The 22,709-nt window shown below is 36.2% G+C and overlaps 1 protein-coding gene across 1 annotated transcript in view; it reads left to right on the top strand.

The window, feature by feature from the left end:
- Positions 1-22,709, top strand: part of USH2A (usherin) — a gene marked incomplete at its 3' end in the record, with an annotated part of 395,140 nt that overhangs the window by 156,857 nt on the left and 215,574 nt on the right. The window contains exons 26-29 of the mRNA XM_082757605.1: positions 2,582-2,855; positions 6,453-6,656; positions 6,800-6,880; positions 9,209-9,394. Coding sequence (XP_082613731.1) covers positions 2,582-2,855; positions 6,453-6,656; positions 6,800-6,880; positions 9,209-9,394 — 745 coding nt within the window. The remainder of the gene's footprint in view (positions 1-2,581; positions 2,856-6,452; positions 6,657-6,799; positions 6,881-9,208; positions 9,395-22,709) is intronic.

Here is a 22,709-nt window from a genome sequence, read left to right as displayed (position 1 = left end):
CCCCATGAAAACAAGAAAAACAGAAACAACAACAAAATTCTAATATCTAACTGTGATTTTTTCCTGTTAGAACTTGTTTGTTGCATCTCATCTTTTCACTATGTACATCTGAGAAGAATGTGGGTCTGTCTTCTCTATATCCTTCCACAAGGTAGTTGAACAGAGGTGAATGTTCTCATCACACCTACTCTTATGACTGAATAAATCTGGTTCTCCCAGCCTCTTTTCATATGTCATGTACTCCAACTCTGAGCAACTTGGTGCCCTTCCACTCAATTTACTCCAGTGTGTCAATATATCTTCCTTAGACCCACTGACTGCCCTCTTTCTAATACAGCCCAGTACCTGGTTGATCTTCATCATTTTGAGGGTACACTGCTGACCAGTGTTCAATTTGTAGTCAATCTGGACCCTCCAAGTCATTTTCTTCAAAGCTGCTTTTTATTGCCTAAAATATCAGCCGCAGCCTCTTTACTATCACTTGCAAACTTCCTAAGAGTACATTCCTTCAATTTCCCAGGTCATTAATACATTTTTTAAAAATAATTGGTCCCAGTATCAATACCTGAGATGCCACAAGTAACCAGCTGCTTGTTGAACATGCTAGCATGCCTGTGGAAACTCTCCTTGCACTTTGTGTCCTTTTCCATATTCTGTCTGAGCTTTGTCTTTCCTGATTCTAACACTGCATGCTCAAAGTAAGAATTGTGTGTAGAGGAACTATATAATTGCAAGTTGCAGTGATGCTTAATATCTGTACTCCAAATTCTAAAAAGTATGCTTTTAACCACTGAACTGAGAACCTGTTCAGGTTTGGGGTTTTAGCGTAATGATCTTAATTTGTCTCTGGTGAGAGACGCTAACTAACATGTCTGTCAGGAGAATGAGATGATCTTCATGGTTTAACATCATAATGTATGTCCAGAAGATAAATTGACAATCAAGCATTTTAAAAGTGGTCTCAGAATTTTATCAAAAGTAAACAGTTCATGAGATGTTTTTTCTAAACCTTTGCTTGGTACCACAGAGAACCTGTAAATGCCAGATATATCCAGGACTTTTTCTTTTTTTTTTTTTTTTTTTTTTTTTTTATCTTCATCGTGCAGAAAAGTTCAAACTGAACAGTGGTCTTCTAGCTGTTCTTCAGCACTCTAAATGTCAGTACAGGACATCACAAAAAGCAGAAGCATCTATCTCTGCCTGCTTTCTGCTTTCAGACAATATCAAACTGAGTAAATTGGAAGAGGGGATGTGCTGAGTTGATCACCCCATGTTGATCACCATGTCTTCTCTCCAGCTGCTAGGTCTGGCAGTCTTGTTGGTGTACTGCTGTAGTCATACAGGTGAAACACTTTCTTCCCACCAGGACAGTGTGATCCATGTTATTTCTCATCAGTGAAAAAAAAATGACGACTTGTTTGATGGACTGCTTATACAAGCTATAGTATCAATACTGATGCCATGATTTCACCTGTATTTTAACGACCTAAGCTATGAAGGGCTGTTTACCCATTTAAATGGGAAAAGCTGTGGTTCCAAAGAAGCAAATAGGCACAACCCTTGACTTCACAAAAGTCTTGTGAGCAAGCAGTCAGTGTGCAATTTGGAACAGGATAAATATTGCCAGGGGCATCCCTAGTACTGAGTTCTTTCATATACTGGAGTCCCTGTTAAGAAACTACAATCTGATTATGAATACTGCAATATTAATGTTACCAGGAACCCAAATATGTCAGCTTGTCAATACTGGTAATAAGCATATATATTATTATTATTATTTTTTTTTTTTTAGTTTTTATTTACTTAAGAATTTGTCATGAAAGAAAAAATGCCTTTTTGTGAACTTATCCATATTTCTCAACCACAAGTTCATCATCAAAATGTTTAGTGCTTTATACCTGCCAATTTACACTCTCACCCTACTTGCACTCAATTCAGTGTTAGTATAAAGAGTTTTGTAGTAAAGCATTTGGAAACTTCTGCAGTAAAAATTTAAGTAAAATGTGTTTCTATTAGAAAACTGGCACATTAATCTCAAAAAGCACATACAAAAACAATTATTTTCTTACAAGATTTAGGAGAATGAGGATGAAATACAGAATCAATGTATGCTGGAGAAATCTGAAATTGAGTTCACCAGCCAATTAAAAAAGAGCTTAATCAGGTCTGACATTTCATTTCCTTATTATCTGCTTACATTCTTCCAAAAAAAAAAGAATTGATAGATAAAATGCTGTTTTCTCATTCTCAAAAAAAAAAAAAAAAAAAAAAAAAGGAAAACAGTCCTGATTCATTGTCTTTTCTTTTTACTTTGTTACATTAGTGCCAAATTAGTTGTCAAAAAACAACAAACAAACATACACACAGAATATGTGTTCCTACATTTTGAATTTAACTGATGCACTGTATTTAGCATGGTTTGTGCAAACAATTTTACTTGAATTTCTGCTATCCTGAAGATAAAATATCATTATCATTTTAAAACTTGATTTATTTTTTAAATATCTGCAGTGTACTCATCTTTCATTGTTCTGTGTGTGATATCTTTTTCAAAATCTTTTCTCTGTTTTAAAATCTATAGATTGAGCTTAAAAGTGGAATATTAAACGTCTTGTTAAAAACGGGCACTGTCTTTACACAACTGGATCTCTGGTTAGGACTGTCCTATTGTGATGGAAAGTGGAAGAAAGTAACTGTGAACAAGGAGGGCTCTGTAGTTTCAGCAAGTATGGATGAACTGAGAGAGCAGACGTTGGAACCCCATCTTCAGCAACTAAAAGTAAACTCACCTATCTACATAGGTGGAATCCCCCCTGAGATTCAGAGTTTTTATAAAGAGCTGGGGCCAGAACAAGGTAAGGTGACACCAAGACCAACTTATGTTTTTCAAAAACTAGTGCCATGCGCAAGGTTGTTGGTGGATGCTCTGCTCATAGTATAAATTCATGAGTATGTAACATTTATCGACACTAGCAGAGAAGTAATTCATCCTCCCATCCATTGCTATTTTAACTGCAGTTATCCATACACATTCAGCTTAATTTACCCCTGATCCTTTTGTAATGCTATAGAGTCTTTCCAAGCTAGTGACATATGGAACAATCCAAGTTATAAGAGAGAAGAAATTGGAGAATAGCAAATAGTTATCTGAGATACCCAACCGGAAGAGCTCAGATCACTCTCAGAGAAAGCCAGTTCTGATCAACTTGTTTCACTTGATCAGCTTGTCGTGTTAGTCAAAGATCTGGAATACAAAACCAATGGAACGGAGTGCAAACAGCTTAAATCACTGTAATGAGGCTGGATGCTGGCACACGTAGCAAACAGTGTAAGGGCTTATTAGTCCGTTTGCAGACAATACTGATTATGGTCTAAAAAAATAGTATAAAATCCTGAATTTGGATTTTGGCTATGTTACCTGGTGGTCTTTTTCACATTACCAAGAGGAAGAGAGATGTCCACTGTGACCCTTTTGCTCTGGGATAGGTCATATTTATAGAAAAAAGAAAAAAGCATTATTTATAGTCTGAACCTAAGGATTGACTGTATGAAATATAGTCATCAAGCTGTCTAAAAATTACCCATTTACTGTTTGGGTGTGGATTTTTGTTACTTGTGATACTATTCATCAGTCCTTGTGTATTTTTTGGATACAATGGGCAAAAAAATTGCAGTCAGTGTGTGTTTAGTGGGAAATCTATTTGGTAACTTTACACATTAAATGCATGCATTCAAGTAAGCTTTGCAGAGCTTCATAGAAGCCTTGTGAATTCACAGCTACAGAACGGATTGAATCAAATCAAAGCGCTAACATTCACAGCTCAAAAATATTGTTTTAAACATTCTTCCAGCTGTAGGTATCACACATTTTCTAATCTTCCTCCAGGTTCCATATGCACAATTTTTATGGCACAAAAGAGCTACCAAGCCTGACAATGTTGCCTCATAGCAGATGGTATGGCCTTGTTGGTGAATGCATTCTCAGTTCCTGCAGCAAAGGGATGTGTGAACAAAGAATCTAGGGCAAAATAACATCTAAAGTAAATGCCTGAAGTGAATATTCAGGCACATCAGTTAATGTTACTTTTTTCACCACTTGCCCAGCACACTGCAAAATAAGATGGCAGCAGTAAATTTGGTTTTAGAACTTCTGATGACAAAAATATTTTTGTGTTCCTAAATGAAGATTTAGATGAGCAAGATTAGACATCCACATATTAAAATTTTGGCTTAAGTGAATATTTTTAACATATGTCTGACCCTATCACGTTCTCAAATATAGCCTGTCAGTTTCTATCCATGTGACCAATCAGAATGATATTGGTAATGGCAAGATTGAGCAAAAAGAAAGGAGATAAGGTTGAAACAGGACATAGGTCCACAGGATGTTAGGGCACACAGTCCAGAAAGTATTTACATCTGTATTTTGCTTTTTTTAATGTCACTTTGAAATAAGCTTGTGTTACTAGACTGTTATAATTAGTAGTAAACATGCTATCAACACTACATACTTAATATACTTTTTACTTAATCCTTTTTATTTCAATTTTGCTTTATACAACTCCCTAAAACATAGAGTTTTGAAATGTACTTTTATTTAGGAATATAATTATGTATTGATATGATAAATGGAATATGGAGACTTTCCCAGGTTAATAAATATTTACCAAAGGTTTTCTCAATTAATGTCTGCTTGGTAGTAAATTTGGAAAAAATGCATGTTGTTTTCTTCACCTCAAGCAAGGGATAAATATCTTCCTCCTCCTCCCCTCTCTCCCCCACCCCTCTTCTCTATGTCACATACTTTATTTTAAGAAATTTCAGCTAGAGGCTGTGGGCCTTTGCATGACACATCACATGTAGTCCTGAGAAGTCACTGTGGAGGGGAGCTGGCAGGAAAGTTTGTGAGAATTTGTACTGTGATTATTTATTCTGCAGCTTCCTGAGCATAAACAAAAAACTACTTGGCTGATGTCAGAAGTCTATAAATAGTGATAAATGCATCTAGAATGATATTTAAAAAAATAAAAATAAAAAGGGATTAAAATAGGTTATGTAGTATGCATCCCAATCACAAATAAAGGAATGCTTCATTTTGTCTCATTATTAAGATGCTTGTGGAGACTGGGATTAATTCTTTCCTCTGCCACAGACACAGAAACCAACCAAATCTCTGTGGAGTACAGGTTGAGCTTAAATTAAGATTTGTCTATTTAAAAAAGCAGTATCTCTCAATTCCCAGCATGGTGAAGAGGGAAGGTGTTTTATAGGATTATTCAAAATAGGTATCCACCTTCAATGCCACTTCCTTTTTCCATGAACTATGCATGAATATTGGATTCTTAACTTCTGAATTCTTAACTCAGGTGGCTAAGCGTGAATACTGCTTTCATCTTCCATCTTGTAGAAATAAAGGCTATAAAAGCCTTTAGATATAATAGATATATAGTATAATATAATGGATAGATATATAAAATATATATAATATATATATATAAATATATATATATACATGAATAGATATAATATATATAATTATATATCTATATAAATATATATTATCTAGATATCTATATATAAATGTAGATATAAATCTATAAATGCTTGCACAAAGCTGAAAAAGAGCATTGATCTCTGAGAGACTGATTTTTAATTTGCAAAGTTAACACTAAAATGAACTGAATTCTTCAGTTTGGTTACTGTTTCCATTGGATTTACATTAACCACTGACTGCAGAACTTTACCCAGATCTGAGAACTGTTTTACATCTATGTATTAATTTATTTATAAATTATATCATAGAAATATAAGGAAACTTGAAGAACTGCACCCTGAAATTTTGTGATTTTTTTTTTTTTTTCAAATAACTAATTTAACATATTTATAATGTTGGTAAGAATGCAAGACACACACTGAACCATCTATGTACACATATATACAAATAAGTATAAAAGTTACTTAATTTTTTCAAGTAACCAAACAGTTTGGGGGTTATGATTTCAGAATATGCTTGCAAGCAGTATACCAGATATACCTGTATTAGAATGATCTGATATACCTCTGTCATCTCCTCAGTATGTTTTTAATCCACATATTCTCAGTTTGAAGAGAATGTATCAAAGCATCAGCAAGCAACAGAAAGCTGATTTTCAAATTCAGAATCATTTTTATGGTAATAATTTTAAAGGCAGAAGGATGGAGCAGAAAACAAGTATTTTGTCATGGGATGGAATTGGTAACAATGAAAGTACAGTTCAGTAAGGCAAGAATTCCACACCAGAATTTTGACTAACATTTTGTCTTGACAGGGGAGACACAATTCTCATGTTGGAAATTAACATTTTCACAGTACAGTCTTTAATGCTGAAGATATAGAATTGAAAGGAACAAAAATGACTCTTAATTAATGACTAAGGCTCTTTATGTGATACTAATCCCTTACTGTTTGCTAGGTTTCGGTGGTTGCATGAAGGATGTTAAATTTACACGAGGTGCTGTCGTTAACTTGGCATCTGTGTCCAGCAGTGCTGTCAGAGTCAATCTGGACGGATGCCTATCAACTGACAGTGCTGTTAACTGCAGGGGAAATGACTCCATCCTAGTATACCGAGGAAAAGAGCAGAGTGTTTATGAGAATGGTCTACAACCCTTTACAGGTAACACATTGGTTCCTTAAACAAAATACATCATTTTTATTTTGTTCCGTATTAATGTGTTACTGTGTTCAGTCTTTTTTTTTTTTTTTTTTTTTTTTTTTTTTCTTTTTCTCCTCTTTTATGTTTCTCTGTTTTCTTTGAAGAATACCTTTATAGGGTGGTTGCCTCAAATGAAGGAGGATCAGTATCTAGTGTATGGACCCATGTTCGTACAAGAGAATCAGGTAAATACTTATATACAAGTATTATACTTATATATAATACTTATATGTAAGCCTTAATACTTAAGGCTTACTTATATCTTCTTTATTTTTTTCTTCCATATGCTACCTAATCTAACCTAATGTTAGGTTAGAGGAAATCCCACAACAATTCTGAGCAGTCTAAGTTGCATAGTATTTCTAAAGGGGCCAAAACTGCTTGATGCTTTGGATAGGTAGCAAGTTACTGTCTTGTTTCAGCTATAATGTGTTCAGGCAAAAAATTTCCACATATATAGACATGCATCTAGGCACATTGATACGTGCATATCCAAACTCACATTATGGAAGTCTGCTAGAGGAAGTAAATTTTCTATTTTTCCTATGTATAACCAAGTGATACAAAATCAAGTGCAGAGAAAGGAGATAGCAGGAGCAAGCTGTGGAGGATGAGAGGCCATGTAGTTAGTGAGAAGAGGGTCTAGTACAAGCTTTTATTTACATTGCCTGCACATGGCTATGCTGCTCAGTGCTGTTGAATGATGAGAATGGGGGAAGGATTCTTTTTACAAGTAACCTGTAGATTGTGTGTGAAAATACAGTAATATTTAACAGAAAAGCAGCATGTGCCTTGTGGAAAGGGTTTCAAAGGAACATAATACCTGCTGAGCCTTAAAGATCACATTTGTCTTACATTTCATGAAGAGAATTTAAAGGACATTTTTTTTTTTTTTTTTTTTTTCCCAAACTTTATTGAGCCAGAAAGTTTTAAGGCCTACAGTTCTGCATTTTTTATTTACTCAACTTTTTCAACTTTTTCTAACTGCATTCCATTAATGCAGAGAATTCATTTGATGCAAGATAGTCAATGTACAATCTTAAAAAAAAAAATAAAAATGCCCTGTGTTAATATTTGACTTGCAGTGCACTCCTACACAACTTAGCATTGTTATTTTGCATACCACCCGGAAGAAAGAAGATGCATATATATTTTCATATCAACTCTCTGACCACAGAAGGTTTTCCCATAAATTTGTTTGCAAGCTGACCACAGCATTGAGCAACTACATGTTCCCTAGGGTTGGAGAATAATTGCACTATTTAATTATTTTTGAGTTGTTTTTGAGATGTCCCTTATGAGAAGAACATCTGCTATACAGTACCTTACCTTGCCCTGTAATACATTTCAGAACTAATAAAATCAATATAATACTGTAGTAACAGAAACTTTCCTAGACTATCACATTCCTTCTTTATACAGGCATTACTACTTCCAAGTATTTTTATGTTTTGCATTCTGGTACCTTTCTTAGCAGAAATAAACAAAAAAAAATCAGAAAAAAAATAGCAAACAATGTCCGCATTTATATTTAATGAAACTAAACAATAAAATTACAAAAAAAAAAAAAAAAAAAGAGTGGTTATTTGATGGTGAGAAAAGCAAATGAATATCAGCAAGGCTAGGGAGACCACATGCATTTACAGCAAATTCATCATCCATCATCCTGCCATAGTGTTCCTTGGGCCTTTCCTCTGTATCCCTTGTGCAGTCATCTGTGATGAAGTTGTTACTGGACAGACCTTTACTTGGTATAGCAATATCTAATAAATAGTTAAAGGTTATGGGAAATGGGATGCTTTTTTTTTTTTTTTTTTTTTTTTTTTTATTATTAGTAACATTATGCATACATGAGTCTGGCTTTCCAGTTCTTTTGAACATCTTCAGTTGTCTTTTTTCTCCCCACTGACACCCCCCAATCCTATGGAATGATCAGAAGCAAAGGGTTTTTGCAAAAGGGCCTAAGAAGTGTCTGCTTTGCCCTGAGACAGTTGTCCAGCATTTTGCAAACATGCAAGTAAATTAGTAAGTTTAAATTTTTGAAGCAGTTTTGTAAATGAAGGTGCACAGTTTTAGAGATGTTCCATATTTGTGGCATTCTGTGGCTTAGATATCCAACAGATAAAAGCCAAACCCTTCTGTATTGAAGTAACATCTTGCTTCATTCAGTTGCATGATTATAAAACCTGCATTTGTTAGCTATATACAATCCAAATCCTCTTTTTGAGTGATGCTTAAATATATTTGATACATTAAATGTTTTTGGAAAACCTCAACAAGATGAGAAGGAATGCTATGTAGATGGAGTTTTGATGGTTTTGAAATATAGCTTAAACTGAATAGCTCAAGATGTGCAGTCATATTAAATCAATGCTGAAAAGTTACAACTCTAATAAATTGTATTTATGCTAATGGTTGAGTCTGATTTACTGCAGCCATTAAAAGTGAAGAATAGGGGCAATAGTCTCCTTAGAACTGCCATTTTCTCTATTTTCTATTTTATCCTTCCGCAGTTCCACAAAATGTGCCAACTCCCTCAAGAGTTCACAGTATAAATGGTTACAGCATTGAGGTCACCTGGGACAAACCTGCTGGGGTCATAGGTGTAATTGAGAAGTACATTTTGAAAGCATATGAAGAGGATGGTCCCAATGTACCCATCACTAGTGCTGAGCTTGCTGACACTACTATGCTCACAGGTAAATGTTGTCAAGTACCACTTTCTAGGCACATCTAATAACATAGCATGTTTATACCTCCTTTTGTTGAGCTATGAAGTATTACTTGTCTATTTTCGTGTATACAGGTTATATATAATATTTGGATGGGAGGTATGTGTTGTCAGCATCTGCATACATAGCTATGTACTGACTTCAAGGAACAACAGAAATACATCTCAAACACTACAAATATTCTTTTTTAAGCTATTTTTTTCCCAACCCAGTGATAATTTTGGAGGGGAATATTTACTGTTTGTTTTTACTTACTATACATGATGTTTCTTTCTCCCCTCATTTTACATCCAGTTCACCTATGTGAACTTTAAACCTGAGTCCCATAAGATTCTGTTTGACCTGACAGACCAAAGCACTTGATATACTTGCCTAAATTTGACCATGTCAACCTAACTGATTTCAGTGGGAACTAGCATGCATTTATGTATGGTAATCAGATGCTTTGCTTGCTAATACTGGGAAGTGGAGGTAGGTTATTATGGAATGAAGGAATTTATGTCATTGGGTTTATTGGATTTGGTCACCATTGAACTGTGGGTTGTGAACAGAAGCTGTATGAACCACTGCACATGAGGTGTGTTTTCTGGTGTCTTGTTTTTTTTACCTGTAGGAGGCAGACATTTTTAGAAACAGTAAACTCTTTGTCCACTACAAAGAGAACATTTTGGGACATTTCTTCCTGGCAGAAGAGTCTTATTTTCTTATTTACACTTACTTTCACTACATATACTCTGTAAAATTAATTATATAATTTATAAAAAATAAAAACTTGCTAATGACATAATACTCAAAGCTGATGCTTTGATGTGGCTTGGCGTCAGGGAATAAAACAACTGCAAAAAGTGCCTTAACCCTCTGGCAGTATATTACTGCTGCTTTCCTGAAGCCCAGGTAATATGTGCTTAGTGTTTTTACATAAATATGTATGTTTTGTGTTGTTTCTCTGCTATAATGTAGATATAAATTTTCAAGAGCAAGCATGAACATATTTTATCTTCTTCGGTTTGAAAGCTCTTTTGACTATTTGTGAGTAATGTGCTACAATACCAAAACTGTATGGGCTTTCATACTCTGATTTGTTTGATGAAGCTTTTTGTTTGAATACTCTTTATCTATGTTGTATATTCTAAGAATATGAATTAGATGGCTTATGAACAACTGATGTTTGAAATTTAGTTTAATTCTTGTCAGTATTATGCCATGATTGCATGTTAGGGTTATGAGAAAGTCTACACTGGGCTGGACAGGTAAGAGGTATCAGCATGCAGCTTTCAGGAAGCAGAAGGATAAGATTTCTCTTTATATTAAAGTGGCCTTCTCCTTCTTCCAAAGGTCAAAAACCCTCTTTTTCTTCCTGAGCTCTAGCCCCAGGTCTCTATTCAGCCAGGATGGTCTTCTTCCATGCTGGCTTATCTTTCAGCATGTGGGGATGGCCTGCTCCTGTACCTTTAAGATTTCTTTCTTGAAGAGTGTCCAGCTTTCCTGGATTCCTTTGCCCTTCAGGACTGCTTCCCAAGGGACTGTACCAACTAGTCTCCTTAACAGGCTGAAGTCTGCCCTCTGGAAGTCCAGGATGATAGTTCTACTAACCATCCTCCTTACTTTTCCAAGAATCAAAAACTATTAATTCATGATCAATGTGCCCAAGACAGCCTCCAAACTTCATGATACGCACAAGTCCTTCTCTATTTGCAAGCTAACGGTCGAGCAGGACACCATTTCCCATTGGCTCCTTCACCAGCTCTGTCAGGAGGTTATCTTCTACACATTCTAGAAAGCTCCTAGTCTGTTTCCTCTATGCTGTGTTGTACATGTATTTCCATCAGACATCTCATTAAGTTGAAATCTCCCATGGGAACAAAGGGCTAGCAATTGTGAGACTTCTCCTAGCTGTTTGTAGAATATTTCAGCTGACTTTTCAGCCTGATTAGGCAGTCTGTAACAGAGGCCCACCAGGACATCTGACTCATTGGCCTTCCCCCTTAACCCACAGTTAAAAGTTAAAAAAAAAAAAAAAAAAAAAAAAAAGTTCAAAAAGTTCAAAGAAAATGCTGCACAGTCTGCAACATGGTTCCACCTCTTCTGTTTCATAGCACAGAGGTCATCACACATTTAAAGAAAGTAACTTTTTCCTTAGACAACACAAATCTTTCAGATATTGCACACAGCAGTTCTCCCTCTCCTATCTCAATTTTCATGCCTTCAAACCATATTGAGTACTTTGCTATTTGGTATTGCTGGAGTTGCTTATGATGTCAAGTGTTCAGTGTAGCTTCCTTTAGAGGTCCCTGAGCACTGAATGCAACAACATTCCACAAAGCACAAGCAAAGTGATAGATCAGAAAGACTCCTGATGTTTTGGAGAATTTTCAGTTGCAACTTTAAATTTTTATTTACATCTCATATTTTGAAACAAAATGACTTTGGAAAAATCCCTTCTGTTCAGAACCTCAATTTTCAGGTAACAGACAGAATTTAATTTAACAGATTTTAATTTTCTGAAAATAACATTTGCTAATAGTATATCTCAAGTAAGTTTAAATGCAATTGAATAGCCTTTCTTCATCACGTGAGCATATTTTACATTACCAGCTCCTTACAATGTTTCAGAAGGGAGAATCGGGTGCCTTAAATCACAAGAAAAGGCTTGATTTTCCCTGCTGAATCCTGTTTATCAAAATTTAACATACAAACAGAACCCCAGCAGGAGATACTGCTTTTGCTTATTTTTTTGAGTTTCCCTGGAAGATTGTATTTAATTTTCTCCCTAATTTCAGGGACTATTTCTTTAGAAATTCCTTTGTTGAATTCCACAAGAAGATGCTACAGTAGTCTCAACAGCTGGGCTAAAGAAAAAGGAGAGAGAAAAGCACTACAGAACTTGGTAGTATCACTAGTGAAGAAACTCTTGTGTTTTTCTACCCCTTCCTTCAGGTTTTCATTCACTGTTAAGCCTAGACAACATTTAAGCTACTGATAGCAAAGTTATGTGAGGGCACAGTCAAGCCCTCTCTATCTTACTCTATCTTATTTTCTTTCCCTGCACCTTTTTATAACCATCTGATATATTTTGTTTTATACTGAGACTGTAAATTCTTTTTAACATTACTATGATCTGTTCTGTGCAGCAGGGTTCAGAGACATAGCTGGAGCACAGTAACAAAAAATTATTAATAGTATTACCTATCCTCTAGAAGGCTGTCCCATGTGCGTCAAATTCAGAAGAACCTGTTGTACCTCTGTCAAGAAGAAAAGCTGAGCTAAATATAATAAATAAACTAAAGCATGCCTTCAAATGAGCATAATATCACTGTCCCAAAAGCCTATTTCTCAAGAAGCATAAAACTCCTCAGGAACCAAAATCCTTCAAAACCTTTTCATCTTCAAAATCACAAACTATTTACATTTATTCAAGAAAGGAATATTCAGCAGATTTAAATCCTTGAAATGAGGACTGACTGTTGAACCAAAAGTTTACTGTGTAAGGCAGTACGTATCAACACATTGTTCAGGAGTTATATTCTAGATTGCTTCAAGTTAGATTGTCAAGTTAGAGTGTAAATTCTTGGGGTTCCAGGAATACCGTGCTAGCCCATCTTGTCTTGAGAAAAAACATGTAATAATGTTGAAATGTTACGCATGTGGCCACCCACACTAAGCAGAGTAATAAAAGTACAAGGTCATCGCAACAAGAATTTTTTTTTACTTTGAAAGTTGCTTTACTCTGTGTTCCAGTGCATTCCAAATGCCATTACTATGCTGCTATCAAAATTCAGAATATTAATTAGAATCGGTATATAAACAAATGAAAGAAGCTTTAGACACACTATTTATATGTGGACAATGGGTATCTTATGCTTCTAATTTTCTTTGGAATCCAGAATATTGTGGAATCACACCATCATCGGATTTGAGTAGGACCTCTTGAGCACATCCAGCCCATGCCCCCAGCTGAAGCAGGGTCAGCTGCTGTAGCAGGTTTATCAGGACTGTGTCCAGTTTTGTTCTGAAAATCTCAACAGTTGGAGGGTTCACAACCTTTCTGGGCAATTTGTTCCAGTGCCTGACCATCTTCCAAGTAAAAAAAAAAAAAAAAAAAAAAAAAAAAAATTTCTTGCATTCAGATGAAGTTTTCTCTTTCAGTTTGTGCCCATTGACTCTTGTCCTGTCATTGAACACTACTGAGAAGTGGCTGGTTCCTCCTTCATTCCCTCTCATCAGGTATTTATACACAATAACACCTGAGCTTTTTCCTTTCTAGACTTAACAGTCCCAGTTCACTCAGCCTTTCTTCATAAGAGGTGTGCTCCAGTCTTTTAGTCATCTTAGTGGCTCTTTTATAATGTCTGCAGACTTGCTGAAGGTACACTCTTCCTCATCATTAAGGTCATTAATGAAGACGTTGAACGATCTTGGTCCCAGTATCCACCCCTGGTGAACACTGCAACTGACTTGCCTCCAACTGGATTTTATGCCACTGATCATAACAGGTCCAGCTACCCAACCAGCTTTCAATCCACTTCACTGTTGACTTACCTGTACTTTGTTGACTTGTCTATGAGGATGTTATGGGAGACAGTGTCAAAAGCTGTAAAATCAAGATAACATCCACTTCCTCATTCATGAATTTATTCAACTCATTGAAGAAGTCTATCAGGTTGGTATATCAATTAGGAAAATCAGTAAGTCAAAGCAAACCCCCTACTGATTCTGCACCAATTTCATCTTTCTTTTAATACAATCCTTTATTTCAGTGGTTTCTGCTATGGCTGGCTTCAAGTTGCCTCCTGTGCTTAGGCAGAGAAGATAGCTTTCAAAAGCTGATTTAAACATCTAGTTTTGTGAGATAGTTACTAACTGGCTTCAGCTGTGGGAAAGTTTAGAGCGCTTTCTGTTCATCCACTTTCCCACAGTGTCTCATTACATCTAGGGGAGAATGAAGAGGGGATTATTACTCAGCCTTAAGGTTTGTCTGGTGTGTTTTAGCAGTTTAACTACCACAAAATTAATCCAGCAAGGTGATCATTTCTCATCTTTATTAATTCTCAAAATACACATAAACACCCCACTGTGTGACATGGAAAACAGCTCATGAGAAATAACTCCTCTAAACTTCTCTTTGAGTTCTTCTTGACTCTCAGTGCTTAAATTAGCATCCTCATGTACTCTGTATCATGCGCTGTATATTCTGTTTTCACAAATGGTTCCTTCTTTAGACAACCTTCAGATAGGATATGGCCTTTTGCATTTACTCATTCTAGCAAAATATTTTCCATTGTCAAGCACATAAGAGAAATACCTTTTACCATTCAAATCAGTGTCATCATAGAATTCAGGAGATCTGCAAGTTTTTTTTGCCACCTCACAGTGACAGGCAATCATAGAATTAGAGAATATCCCGAATTAGAAGGGACCCATAAGGACCATTGAGTCCAACTCCTGGCTCCACACAGGTCTACCCAAAAATTCAGACCATATGACTAAGAGCACAGTTCAAATGCTTCTTAAATTCAGACAGGCTTGGTGTCATGACTACGCTCCTGGGGAGCCTGTTCTAGTGTGCAACAACCCTCTCAGTGAAGAACCTTTTCCTGATATCCAGCCTGAATCTCTCCTGTCACAGCTTGACACCATTCCTGTGGGTACTATCACTGGTCACTAAAGAGAACAGATCGGCGCCTGCCCCTCCCACTCCCTTTGTGAGGAAGCTGTAGGCCACAGCGAGGTCTCCCCTCAGCCTCCTCTTTTCCAGGCTGAACAGGCCAAGTGACCTCAGCTGCTCCTCATATGTCTTCCCCTCTAGGCCCTTCACCATCTTGGTACCCTTCTCTGGACACTCTGAAATGAAGAACTGTAGTGAAAGTTGCATATAGTAAGAAAGATATCCAGAAAAAAAAAATAAAAAATCACAGACCATTTTTTCCTCACTACAGAGAGGAAAAATTTCATATGGTTATTTTTTAATTTCATATGGTTATTGTATTTTTTTCCTTTTTTCCAAGCTCTGAAATTGTGGCTGCACATGTGATGATGAGAAAATTGTTTACGATTTTCCCTCCAAATACCTTTCTTTACATTCCCTGACATGTGCTTATGTTTACTGTTTTATATTTTAGACTTTAGTGTTTGGTAGATGACTATCTCAGGAAAAGTTAATTTGGTGGTTTGATATAGTTAATTAGAGTGGTTAGCTGGTTCTCCTCTCAGAACAGGAAGTCAGGCCTCCTGCCAGCGACTGGTAGGCCTGGGCTCACGAGTAGGTGAAGGAAAGCTCACTGATAGCCTGGAACTATTCAGAGAGGAACTATACTATTCAGAGAAACACTGCCAGGGGAGAGCTCCCTCTAGCTGAATTGAGGAGGAAGAGCTCTGCCAGGCCTGAGCAAGCAGTGGAGAGCAGCTGTGTCTGCCTGCCAAACCCCACAAAGCTTTGCTGAGAGGCTTGGGGCAGTGGGTTTTGGAGTCACTTGCAGGGTCACCCTGACCACCGCCTCCTGTAGGGTTTGAAAGTCAGGAGGTGGTGGGGGACAGCCCCAGGGCCAGGCCCTACAGTGGTGGGCACAGGGTCCCACAAGACCTGGGGCAATGGTCAGCATGGAAGGACAGGGTACCAACAGCCAAATCAGCCACAGAGCACATGCCAGATAGTGCTGCACTGAGGGGACACAGCCCCATGGAACGGGTTTCACAAAGGCTGTCGCATTTCTGCATACACATACACACGTTTTGCTTTGTTTTTCAAAACAAATATCTCTGTAAATTATGTTTTTGGAAACGGTACATCAGAATATTATTTAGGTGGACTTAAAATGAAAGTTTGCTGCCTGATGACTCCTGAAAAATGCATTCATCTTCAGGGTTCTACAGGCCTGTAAGTGATTTACCAAAACCATATAGTTTACTACACAAAACCATTAATGAATTACTTGGATATTGCTTTCTTGCACTTCAGCTTACTTGTAATCTCTTTGTTTGCACAAATGTTTTGCACTCAAAGCGCTCTCATGCTTCAGTTAGTGAAATTTTTGTAAATTTGCAGAAAAGAATTGCAAACTGTCTAATGTAAGTGCATATAGGGCCAGAGTAATAAAGAGGATTCTGAAATATGTATTCCAGGTTCAATATTGTAATGTCATAAAGCACTCTAGGGAGACACAAAGAGTCACCAAGTACTAACGTTGTTTTGTATTTACTTACAACTAAAATCGGATACTACATTTAAAGTAATAAAAGCTGGAATTTTTTATTGAAGGTATTGCTTTCGAGAGCTGATGTTATATTTCAATTGCTTGAACCAGGTTTAAATACAAAAGGTTTGTCATTTTCAGCTAAATTCTTTGTCTTTATCATGGTTTCTTAGAAGTAACTTTTGGTCAGAAGCAGGGATACCTGATAGAAAACATCTACATACTTCCCACCACCAGAAGAATGATGGTGCACTTGGTATGTTGCCATGCCACGGTATGTCAGATTTGGAACACAGTATGCATCCTTCTAACAAAAGGGTGCCATGTACCCAGATCCTTGTAATGACTAGGAATGAGATGCTTTTTGCCAGTGTGTTTTATCCCTGTGCGCTGTAAGGAGATTTGGTCTCTCTGTCTCACCCACACAGACACAAGTCTCTCTCAGTGGAAGGAGACAAATGAGTAGAACGGCAGCTGCACATCAGCTGTTGCTCCGATCCTTCTGACTGCTGCAGCCAATGTAACACAGGGTAGCCAATGGGTCTGCTGATGCCCATTAGGTTCCTGTCAATTGTTAGATGATGCTTGAGCACATAGTGACTCTAAATCAGTGTGAAGTTACTCTAAATCAGAGCGTCAGAGTATAAACTCTTATTTCCTTTCATTTAGCAGGCTTTAGCAGACTAGCAGCATATTTTTCAATATATGCATTTTAAAACATGAATTAATAAATGTTCTAACTTGATTGAGTTTAGACCTAAATAAATCTTGTTTACAGTCCAATGCTGTTGTATAAATTTATTCATACGAAATGTAAATCATCTGATTAAATAAACTTGAACATTTTATCAAAATTACATCAACACTTAGCTACATACCAGTACTTTTATTAAGAAAAAAGAAATCAACTTCTTAATGTTTGTGAGGAAGGAAAAGATTTTTAATATCTTTTTTTTTATAGATATACTCAGTCTTGCAAAAATATAAGACTCTTTCCTTCTCTGCAAACTTTTAAAATCAATCATACGGTAGAGAAATAGCAACAACAGTGTTATCTGAAAAGATCAAGAGAAATAGAGTGATGAGATATTACAGAACCTATTCTCTTTGTGTCTAAGTAATGTCTGGTGCAAAATGGGACTGTTGGGCTATGGCTTTATGCAAATTAAAGGAGCCAAAGAGTTGCTGTGTGTTGTGAAAAATGTAACAGACTTCCTTGAAACGTTGCAATCTGAACTGCATCCTCAAGGCCAGTGGAGCTTGTGCTTGGCTGATTATGATCTTGTTCTATTGGGAAGAAAGGTCTTCCAACCCAGAGAAATCCAGTAACCAAAATAACCTTTTATTGTTCTTATAAGGCAAAGAGTTGTAAGAGGTGTCCTCTTGTTCAATAATTCTTCAGAATTTTATGACTCAAACTATGCTTATGGTAGAAGATGCTTTAAAAATGCAGATGTATGCGACAGATTGATGTGCACAGGCTTTCAGTTCAGAGATGCATATGTAGAAGACACATGTACTTAAACAGTTTTTGCTACAATCTGTCAAAAACACAAAGTCAGTTGAGGACTTCCTTTTCTGGTCAGTGGACTGTGATTAAGTGTACTGTGGCAATGATGCATCTCGACACACAAGTGACTTTGTAAGACAGATGCTGTACAACCTCAGGCATTCAAGTTGGCTAAATAGTGTTTAGGTTTGGGGAGAACGGATTTGGTAATTATTATTTTTTTTAACACCTTAAAAAGACATTAAGATCCACCTATAAGGTCAAGTGTTGTTTCAATTTCATATTGTGTACTTCAAAAATCATATTTCATATTGTGTACTTTTGAAGTAGAGTGTTAGAGAGGAACCAATGAAAAAATCTGGCAAAGAATCCCTCTGGCAAAAAATGCACTCAGCGTGTGAAACAAATGGAACTTGTGTGGGTAAGCTCTGTGGTTGACTTTGGGAATCTTAATATTCAGAAACAGAACTGACTTTTCATGGTTCATATGAAAGTAGTGAGTGGTTATAATTAAAATTACCTATATTTACCTGTAAAAAACAGACAAACAAAACTAACTTCAAAATGTTACTCTTTCACCATCGTAACCGAATGTATTTTATTATTATTATTATTTGGATGAAAAGAAGACAACTTTAGTATTTGTGTTGCAACTGTAAAACTGAATACTCAATAACATTTTTGTGTAAGTTGGGGGGGAGAGGTTAATTTTGTTTTATGGAAAGGCTCCTTCACTAAATGTGTTTTTAAAAGCTCACCTCAATTTATATATCTTTAAAAATTTGTTATGTGGAATAGAAACTCTGTAAGTTGTCATAAACGTGTTGTCTCTGAAGACCTGCTGGTAACTTTCTGAAAAAGCAGGATGACGGATCAGGGCAGCGAAACAACTGCTTTTATAATGATCTTTTAACTATATGATGAAATTATTAAAACACAGTAATGGCCTTTGAATCTATTTTTCAGTGTTTGAGAACAGAATATTAGCCATTATACCTTAGCAGTATTTTTTTTTTTCCTTGATGAGAAACTCTATTTTTTTCCACTCAAAATCTGCCAGAATGTTGTGGCAGAACTGTCTAAATATATGAGACTACCCTTTTAGATGTACTGAACAAAAGAAATCTCAGTTTTATGGAGAAATGAAAGGAAGAAGCTTGATATTTACTATTATATGCTGTATGCATTATAATGATACATGGATTGGTTATAAAGAGGCAACTAATTATGACTAGTCAAAATGTCTGTTTTACCATAAATTCATTGTTTACCCTCTTCTACTGCCCATGACAATATTTTTATCCCTTATCCACAAGAAAGAACCTAGCATTTTTAATCTGACAGAACTCTAAACCTCAACTTTAAATATTGCAAATAATTAAAGATCATTTAAATAAAAGTATAGAAAATTAAATACTAGTTTTGCATATAAAGTGGTCTTAATGTTCTAGGTGTGATTCCAGATCACTCTTTTAGACTGTTAACTTTACATTCATATTTAACAAATGACATTATTCAGTTTCATGGGGTCACTGTGTCAAAATGTCTGTGTTAGAACTTTAATTTATTTCCAAAGGTTCTTTGAGTGGGCAGATAGGAGTGGTGTGTTAGAATGATTTACTGTCTCTGATTCCCTGTGTAGACTTTAAGGCTTGGAACATTGTCTATGGTGTAAATTTTAAGTCTGGATGGATTCAGCTGCTCTGTAGTGGCAGATGGAATGAATGGGACTCTTATCCCAAATGTGGGAGGCTGACCCTCTTCTTAAATATTGATGGTCCCTCTAATTCTATTTCCTGATCAAAGTGACAATTTATCTACCTCTCTTCTGTTAACATTGCTAGAATGTATGCAAATGTAGTTGTGGCCAAATTTTGCTTTGTTAGCATCTACTTTTGGAAAGCCTGATGGACTCTTTATCAGATCATCAGTTATTGGGTATAGACAGGAGATGCCAGTCTGCATGTGAGCAAGTTGAGGAGTTTGGAAAACTTTTTAAAAGCTGTCAGCTATCTTCATTGGATTATAGGCTGTTTTTTACTGCAAAAATTACTTTGCTGTACTATAAATTAATTCACGTTGTATCAGTGATGATCTTTGCTATGGGACTACTGACTTTGTGCTCTAAGATAGTCAGGCACCGAGTGTAAATTTCACTGTCTGACTCAAAGTGCAGAGGAAATGAGTGGGTAATGAGAGCAGAGCCGCCAGTTCTTTAATTGAATTAAAAGCCGGGTGACACCAATGCAGACACCTGTCCAATTACAGACAGGCCAAGGTGTTTACCATTGCTGTACAAGCGATTTGAAGATGACAGAAATCTTTCCGCCCACAGATTAACATAATGAAGGAGAACAGATTACAGTGGATGCTGGCCAAACAGATAGGTTGGCAGCTGAGAAAAAAGTAGTTTGCTGAAGTATGTAAATAAAATCTGTGTACTTTCTATTGCCTACCTATGCCACACATCTGTTTCTTTGTTGAGAGAAAGTAGTACAAGTGTGCATGTGAAGGAAGTATGTTAATTATGAGATAAAATATTTTTTCAGTTGCTGCCTTTGCTGAATATATATATATATTTAACAGGTACCTCTTGTTGCAAAAAGGTTGATCTGTTTTATTTTTCAAATTCTCACTGTCCTTCACAAACCTACCTGAGTAATGTACACTCTGTTGCATTGCAGATGCTTCATATAAAACCTTTCTACTTTGTCAAAAGTAAAAACCACAACCAAACAGCCCAATCCAAACATTCTTACAGCTGCAGGCATCTTTCACGATGCTCCTTCTATGTGCTAGTGTGGTTCTCAATGCCTGAAGTCATTGGTGACCCCAAAGAATGTCTTCCATCAGGAAATGCAAGGAGCATTAATTCACTGCTTCATAAGAAAAAAATACAAGTGCTAAATGTACAAATAAAACTAAACTGCTTCCTAAAGCACAGCAGAGTGAACAGAGGGAGAGCATGTACACAGTAGCATGCTCCTCCTAACTGAAAACCTGAAAATGTCATAGTTAGAGGATTTGGTTCTGCATGTGTGTGTTTGCTGAAGGTAATTCCAAAAGTACCTTTTATCCTTTCCCATGTTTAACCCTGTGTGATCTGAAAATAAGGGCTTTCTATTCTTTTAAACAGACTTCTTTTTTTTTCTTAAACCAATGATGTTTCTGCACTAAAGACTATACTGTAGGTTCCAGTATTCCTGCTTTAGTGGGATACTGATGCTTTGAAACATCATCATGTTCTATGTTATGCTTGTTTAATGCTTTTAAAAATTCTTGTCTTCTTCCAAATTTTACAGGAAGATTACAGGCATGTTTGCTTGGGTAGTGACTGACACAACATTCTTTTTCTTTCCTGTTGTATTTCCATTAGTTAGTAAGATGGCAGTACAGTTTTTCCTCTGCTAAGTAGGGATTTCCAAAATCAAAGCTATTACTAGAGAGAGTTGATTCTGATCAACTAGTTTTAGTTTAGCACAGCTACTCTGACCTGAGTTTTGCTGCTACTGGTTATCTTTTTGCATGTAAGAAATGGACCTCCAAAAACTCAAGTGGAAAGTTCATTTGCAATGATAGTTGCTGAAGTTTTTGTTTGAATTACAAGAAAATAGACGAACACAATTTATTTAATGAAAGCTAACCTCAAGTTTTCAATGTGACCACACATTTTAATAAACACAGTGTAAAAAAAAATAATAATAATAATAAAAAAAAATCATAGACTTGCTTTGATTATTCCACTCAGAAAATAGTGTAATTATGCTGCAACCATAAACTCCCTGCATGTGGGAGACCTCCAGACTTTTTTTTTTTTGTGGGTATAGAGGGTGTACATGGGAACAAAGACTTTCTGCTGAAAACCGGAGTTGTGTTGCATTGTATGAAATAACTCAAAAGTAGCAAAAAGGACTAATTTCTTCTACCTGTTAGTGTGCACATGATGCTGAAGGAGTTTAGTCTCCTACTGTGAGAGGTTTGGCCAAGAATTATGGTTCTCTGAAGTACCGCTGTTTCCAAAGATGTTTCTTTGCAATGATACAGCTTTGAAAATCCCAGTATGGGACAGCTCCTAAATAATCTCATTTGTGCCATAAAAATGATCTGTTTTGTTGTTTTTTTTTCTTTTGAAATACCCCACTGATTTTGCCAAAAACTGTTAGAATTGAGGTGAGAACAGGGTTTGAAATAAAGCTTGTCATGAAGTAGCTCTTTTAATTACTTTTCATTTCAATATTACTTTATTGTAGGACCTACTTTGAAATGAAAACTGCTGGTGTTTCTGAAAAATGAGTTATACTTTTTTTTTTTTTTTCCTCCATGCAATCCCTGTGCATATTTCAGTTCAAAATATTGCATAACTTCCTGAAATGGCAAAGAGTGATTTGTTTTATCCACAAGTTGCTGATCTATATGTGGGAATTCAGCAACTTCTCTTCACTAACATAAGCAGGACCTGAAAAAGCACAGGCTTATACAACTATTTTCTTTAAATCTCTGAGTATTTGGTCACCTGATTTATGTTACTGTAGTAATATAGCATATGTATGGGCTATATTCTTCCACTGAAGGACAGAAACAC

This window comes from Aythya marila (genome assembly GCF_965140915.1).
Source record: "Aythya marila genome assembly, chromosome: 3".
NCBI lineage: Eukaryota > Metazoa > Chordata > Aves > Anseriformes > Anatidae > Aythya > Aythya marila.
Note: the sequence above shows the minus strand (reverse complement) of the source record. Positions and strands in the feature narration are given on the sequence as shown.